At 42.8% G+C, this 7,438-nt stretch overlaps 1 protein-coding gene across 1 annotated transcript in view; it reads right to left on the reverse strand.

The window, feature by feature from the left end:
- Positions 1-7,438, reverse strand: part of ankfn1a (ankyrin repeat and fibronectin type III domain containing 1a) — a 116,630-nt gene that overhangs the window by 40,959 nt on the left and 68,233 nt on the right. The window contains exon 10 of the mRNA XM_008303337.1: positions 960-1,154. Coding sequence (XP_008301559.1) covers positions 960-1,154 — 195 coding nt within the window. The remainder of the gene's footprint in view (positions 1-959; positions 1,155-7,438) is intronic.

The raw sequence follows: 7,438 nt of genomic DNA on the forward strand, positions 1-7,438 counted from the left end.
TCATGATGAAGCACGGTGGTGGCAGCGTCATGACGAAGCACGGTGGTGGCAGCATCATGATGTGAAGTTAAATGAAGACAGCCCTGATGGTGGATGTTGTGTGTTGTTGTGTAGCTGCTGTGAGTTCCTCCGTCTGACTGGAAGCACTGATAATGTTTCAGTGGATTGTTCTGTTATTATTAGCCATCAGAACCAGAACCAGAGTTCTGCCTGCAGCTGCTCAGTCAACACACCATGGAGTGTGTGACGAGGCCGCTGGGCACAACATCAACACACAAAACAACTGCAAACACAAGCGTCTGCCTCTGTGATGGCTTTGTGTCTCAGGAGGGAACCTGGCCGTGTTCTGTGTGTGTTTGTGTGTCTGTCTACATGTTGTCTGTCCTTGTGGTAAGTTTGTGTGTCTTTGTACTAATTTTGTCTCTGTGGTCATTTTGTGAGTGTTTGGAGTCCTTTTGTGTCCCTGTGCTGGTTTGTGTCTCTTCTCAGTTGCTTTGTGTTTGTTTTTGCGTCTCTTTGAGGTCGGTTTGTGGGTCTCTGTGTCGTCACCGTGTTGTTTTTGTGTGTTTGCAGTCATTTTGTGTGTCTTTGTATCTGTGTTGTGTCTCCCTCTGTTCTCGCTTTGTGCATCTTTTTGAGTCTCGACAGACACTTTGTGTCTCCTTGTGGCCGGTTTGTTAATTTTGTGTGTCTGCAATCATTTTGTGAGTCCTTGTCGTTGTGTTGCGTCTCTTGTTGTGTCTCTCTTATTATTTACTGTCTGTAGTTGTGTACATGTTTGTGTCCTGTTTTGTGAGTCTTTCTAGTCATTTTGTGTGTCTGTAGTTGTTTTGTGGATATTTTCTGTCATTTTATTATTTTTAAGTGTTTTTTTTCTGGTCTTGTTTCCAGATTTTCTTGCAGTATTTTATTTGCTCTCCAGTGTTTGTCGTTGCCAGTCTGCTGCCGTGTGGACTCACGTGCATGCTGGAAGCCCGTCCTCATGCGCTTGTACAGCTTGCTCCTCCACTCCCAGGCCCTCAGCTGCTTGTCCTTGTGGCAGGCCTCCAGCGAGAGGCCGTCCCTCTGGGCCTGAGCCGCCAGGTCGGCCGCCCGTCGCTCCGCCTCCACCACCAGCGAGCTCAGGTGGGCCTCGCGACTCTCCACGCTCACGACTGCAACACAACGCACAGGCTTGGAACCACAAAAACACACCACAACAACGCTGAACTGCAGGCAGGTTTAACTTCAGCTCGTATCAACACAACAATAACACAATAATTATTCCATAAATATCTCAAACTCTCAGAGCTGACGGTCGAGAGGCACGGCGCCAAAACTCAATGCCAGCTTCAAAAAAATGATTGTTTTAAAGTCAGACAAATGACAAAACGTCTGTCGCACAAAACCAGCACAAAACACCAAAAATCTACATTTCCCTTTGCTCCTGTGTCGTGTTTCTCACTGTGGCTCATATTCCACTGCAGAGAAAAAAGTCTTCTGTCCAGTTAGAATCACACAAGTCAGAAAATAAGAGACTTCTTTGAATTTCACAAAAACTGGGGGAAAAAAACTGGACTCTCGTCACATTTTTGTCATTTTGTGTCTCATTCAGTGTCTCATTTTGTCATTTTTGTTGTTGTTGTGTCTTGTTTTTTCTCGTTTTGTGTATTGTTTTTGTCATCTTTAGCCTCGTTTCTGTTGTTTTGTGTCTTGTCTTTTGGTTTTGCGTTGGATTATATATTTAAGTTTTGGTTCTCGTAAAATCTTTCTGCAAATACGGGAAGCCTCTAAGGATGGAAACACACTGATTCATATATTACATGGCCAAATGTATTTGGACACCGTTTGGACCAACATCATAGTAATCACATGAGCTGAAACCTCCAGCTGTCCACATACTTTTGGCCAAGTAGTTATTCGTTACAGAGAAGTGTCTGTTTATTCACTATTTGATAAAAAGTATGTGGACACCTATTGCCATACTTTTGGACATAGAATTTATTTATTTCAGTTACATAGTTTAGAGAAGTTAAAGTGACAAAAGTATGTGGACGATTTGGAATCAGTTTTAATTAATTACGAATAAACAGAAACCTCCAGCTGTCCACATACTTTTGGCCTGGTGGTGTTTGTCACTCTGCCCGTAAACACCCAGCGAGACATAAATCTTTATGTTCCTGCAGCTCGCCGTGGCCAAACGTGATGCCGCGGCGCTCTGACGGTAACGCCGGTGAAAACAGCCTCAGTGTCCGTGTGCGTTCCTGAACATTGGTCACGCTGAAGCGCTGCCAGCTCCGACTCTGAAGCTCCACTGCTGCTGCTGCTCGGCGTCCAGCTCTGAGTCATGGAGCCTGACAGCAGCATAAACAAACAAACAAACAAACAACAGCCTCATTCACTCGCAACATTCAACCTGCAGGATTTCATTTAAGCAGAGAGACGAGTTCAGCTGCTGAGGCCCAAGAAGAACGCAGATGGTCCTAAAATACAGCGAAGCAGGTTCTAGCCTTCAATATGGACGAAAGGTTTCGCTAATTAAACCCTCAGCCCACAATATTCCTCAAAAACATCCCAAAAATTATTTTAAAAACTTTGTTTTTCTGGTGATTTTAGCTTTACTGAACAAAAAAATCTATAAAATGTGACAACAAGGTGTCAGAAATAAAAATCCTGTCGTTGTGTAATGTTCAAACAGCACAAAAGAACCAAAAAACAACCATAAAAGAACCAAAAAACAACCATAAAAGAACCACAGAATATCTGCAGATGTCTAAACAAGGAGTTGACTGATTCATTTACAGCATTAATGAACTAATTATTGTGATTTTATAGAATTATCTGGAATTGAACAAAACAGGGTCCCCGAGGCTCCGCCCCCCGAGTGTGTGTCTGTGTGTGCTGTGTGTGTGTTGTGTGTGTCTATGTGTCTGTGTGTGTGTGTGTTGTGTGTGTCTATGTGTCTGTGTATGTTGTGTGTCTTTGTGTTGCGTGTTGCGTGTTGTGTGTGTGTGTGTGTGTGTGTGTGTGTGTGTGTGTGTGTGTATGTGTGTGTGTGTGTGTGTGTATGTTATGTGTCTGTGTGTGGTATGGAGGGGGGGGTATAAGCGTCTCTTTCAGCCCAGCCAGAGAGCCTCATTCTGGGCCGCAGACACACACACAGAGCAGCACCGATGTTCTATGCTTGTGAGGACTCTGTGGTGATTTTAAGGGTAATTTGTACGTTACAGTGAAAACAATCAGCAGAACCTGAAAAAGGCACCAAGTGACCAGAAGAAGCCGACTACAGCTGGGAACAACAGGAAATGTGAGCGCCGTGCTCTGATTGGTGAGTGGAGCTGAAGCGTGGCGGTGATGCGTTAACGTCTCGTTAACCTGAACACACTGACTCTCCTCCAGTCTCATCTCCACATCCGTCCTGACTGCTTCCTGTCCAGACTGACCTTCCAGGCCCACAGAACCAAACCTCATTTACAGGTGAGCGGGTCAGAACCCAGGTCTGGGCACTGTTGACCGACGGTTGTCATGGTGACGCTGATGTAAAAGACGCTGCAGTTCATAAAGACTCGGTTTCTGTTTCAGAGACGAACGAAGAGCTGCAGCGGAAATTCTCACATTTTAATCAGACGTTGCAGATAAAATGATTCAGTCACAATAAACCTGAGACGATTAACACCCGACAAAACAAGAATTAAAGTGAATATATTCATCACCTGTAGACTTTCCCTTCTGACATACAGACACAGAGAAACACAGAAAGATCACAAAAAAATTACCACAAAAGGCACAAAATCACGACAAAGAGACAGAAAACAAAAACACACAAAATGTCCACAAAAAACAACTAAAAGACAGAGAAACACTACTCAAGGGCAAATGACCAAAAAATGAAACAAAACAATCGCAAAAGACAAAAAAGGACAAAAAAACAACCACAAAAACATAAAAACTGATCACCAAAGGAAAGAATATTACCTCAGAAAGAGCACCAAAGGACACAAAATGCCCACTAGAGGGCAGTAAGTGACAACAAAGACACAAAATGACCACAAAAAGACAGAAAACAACTGCTAACAGACAGACAGTTAGCACAAAAACAGACAAGATGACCATCAAAGGAAAGAATATGACCTCAAAAAGTCCACCAAAGGACAGAAATGACCACAAAAAGGCTTTAAATGGTCACAAATGGTCACAAAACCGCCTCCGACAGACAGAAAATAACTACTCAAAGACAAACAACCACAAAACGACAACAAAAAGGCAGAAAACTACCACAAAAACAGACAAAATGACCACCAAAGGAAAGAATTTTACCTCAAAAAGAGCATTCAAGGACACAAAATGACATCAGAGACACAAAGCCAGAACAAAATGACGACAAAATTCACCAGAAGAGACACAAAACAACCACAAAAAGACAAATGCTGTCAGCACAACTGTAACAGTAATGTTAAATACTGTATGACCTGTATTTTAACCATTTTAAACTGAATTCTGTTTAAAACAAAGGATGCTGAGCAAAGAGCTGAATGACGAACAGAACATCAGCAAAACACAAGAAAACAGTGAAAACAAACATCTGAACTGGTCTGAAGCCATCAGAACACAACAGGAGGAAGAAGAACCTCCTTCATGACGCCCTAATCTGCCAGCAGGTGACTCTAAAACCTTAAAATAAGCCGTTAGAGCTCTGAGCAGAACCGACTCTTGGTCTCTGCGGCTGTTTCTGACCAGATCCAGTGGAGGAAACAGAAAGCAGCTGAACCCTGAGTGCTGCAGCAGCTGAGTGAGGATGAATTAACGGAGGAATAAAGGAGTGAATGGTGTTCGTACCGCCGGTGAGGAGCAGCAGACTCGACCTTCGGCTGAAAGCAGCTCTGACAGTTATTTGTTGTCAAACCGAAGCTGAAGGTGCTTCGAAGGTTACCGGCTGTGTTCTGTTTGTTTGGAGGGAGAACATTTAGTTCCATCATCGGGGAGGTAAACAAGATGCTCAGAGGACTCAAGGTTTTATGTGGCAGATAAACGAGTGAGTCGTCTGCATAGCGGCGGAGCGACGATGTTTTAGAGGACGTCTCTGTCGTGAACTAAAGGTCCATCCACTTGTAAAGACAATGTTTGTCCTTCAGTCTGCGCTTTCCAACCACTCCTATAGACTCCCAATGATGGAGTCACTGAAGGACGAATCACAACAGTCGTGAACTTTGGTTCTTTCATAGATTAATTAAAGGCCTTCTGGGAATATGATAGAATCTGTTGGACTCTTCAAATAACGAACTCACGTGTAATTAATAGTTTAATCTATGTGCAGTTCTTTTAATATGTCTGAAGATTCATCCAGGTCCTGGTTGTTCTGGTAGATTCATCGTAGCAGCTTGAGTTCCTTGAAGACGTTCCACCTCTCATCCAAGAGGCTTCATCAGATCTGATTCTTTTAATACGTGGAATTTATCTTTCATGGAAATATAATGCCCCTGTTTGGTGTATGTTTTGCAGTAAATTTGATTTTTATGGCTGAAGCTATTTTTATACCTCGTAGGACTTTGGATTAAGATGTTATATTTATTACGTACTAACTCTGTTGCTGTCTTGTTGTTTTAACAACCATTCATGAGTGTGTTCATGTAACCAAGACAATGTCCTCATGCGTCCAAGCTGTCTTGGCAATAAAACTTTTTTCTGATGCTCATCATAAATGAACATACAGAAATGTTCATATCTGGTTCAATGTCCATGTTCTCCTCAGTCGGGTTCTTCTGGTTCTGTCCACCAGCTTCTGGTCCATCTCTGACTCCTCTGGACAGAACCGCTGCAGTTCAACTAAACTTGTCGTCTTTCTGACTCAGACTTGTTCCTTCATCAGTCCACAGGTTCTGGATGGTTCCAGTCAGGACTTTGGGGAGACCAGTCTAGAACCTTCATTCCAGCCTGATGGAACCATTTCTTCACCACTTTGATGTGTGTTTGGGCTCATTGTCTGGTTGGAACATCCAACTGTGTCCAAGATCAACTCTCTGCTGATGGCTTCAGGTTTTCCTGAAGAACGTGGAGGTGATCCTCCTTCTTCATTGGTCCACCGACTTTGTGTAAAGCTCCAGGTCCACAGAGCATGATGCTGGACCTCCATGCTGGATGGTAGGTCTGGTGAGGAAACTGAAGACTGACATGATAAACATGGTTCTTAAACGTGGATGTAAACTTCTGCACATGACTGTAGGTTGATTTGAACCATTTAGGAGACATCTAAATGTATTGAATGCAGCTCTGAGGTCTGAAAGAGCAAAAATCACAGAATCCTCTCAGCCAGAAACCAACACAGCGATGTTCTCAGATCCTCTCTGTGATTATTCTCCTCAACAGCTGATCGATTGTTTTGTCTAAACGAAGACAAAAAACAGCAACGACATCTGTTTGTAGCGTCAGTAGAGCTGTCAGCTGTTTAAACTCCAACAAAACAAAACATAAGCAGTCAGAGGAAACATCATTTAGGTAAGAGGAGACGTTTGGTCTGCAAGTTAAACAACGGTCAACGTGAACACAGTTAATATTTTATCAGCAAAATGAAGTCATTTTCTCCTTGTTGTGTGACTGTCTTCTGACTCTGGAAGCAGCCTTGGATTGTCTGTAAATGAGCTGCATGTTCAGCAGGTGTTCCTGCAAAACCACAAACACCTGAAATCCAATTCTCATTTTTTATTTCTTATCAGTTCAAGCATTCTGTCGTACGGCATGGACGATATTTCTCCATCAGAGGCTATTAAAAAAGCAAAAGTATTTCTAATTACCGGCCACAAAGGAAAGCATGGAATCAGTGCGTTTCTGAATCTGAATGAAGCAAATGTTGGTTGTTTTGGGCTTCAAAATGTTTTAAGTTTATTAAAAGTGGATAAAAGAAGAGCAAAGATCAGAGGGTTTATAAAGTCAAAGTATTTCTAATCCAATCAGTCGATGGAATAACTGTTTGAATGACTGATGAGGAAACTGACACATGCAGCCCAAGTTAGAGATTCAATTTACAAAGAAAAGCACAACGTTCCAGTTTTCTGCTTGAAAACGGCTGAAATTATTCCTACAGGATCAAAACAAAGGTCGCTCATACAGCCGTCCTCAGATGTGTTCACAGCCTCCCACTAAAGAAGGAAAACAAACAGCTTCAGTCAGATAAGCTGGAACTGACAAAAGGAATAATAAATGAAAACGTAATGAACATCATGACGCTGCTTCTGAATCGTGGTTCAACAGGAATATTTAAAAAAACAAAACAGACAGAACAACCAGCCTGATGGATCCGTGAGCTACCATCTAGCTGAACAACCCTCTGAGCCAATCACTGCCATCAGGTGTTTCTGTAACTCTCAGTCAGACTTCTGCACCTGTTGACAGGTGTTCTGGTCCACTGCTCATCAGCAAAGGCCTCTCATTGGTCCACTGCTCATCAGCAAAGGCCTCTCATTGG

The sequence above is a fragment of the Stegastes partitus genome, unplaced genomic scaffold (genome assembly GCF_000690725.1).
Source record: "Stegastes partitus isolate 25-593 unplaced genomic scaffold, Stegastes_partitus-1.0.2 Scaffold1983, whole genome shotgun sequence".
Classification (NCBI taxonomy): Eukaryota; Metazoa; Chordata; class Actinopteri; family Pomacentridae; genus Stegastes; species Stegastes partitus.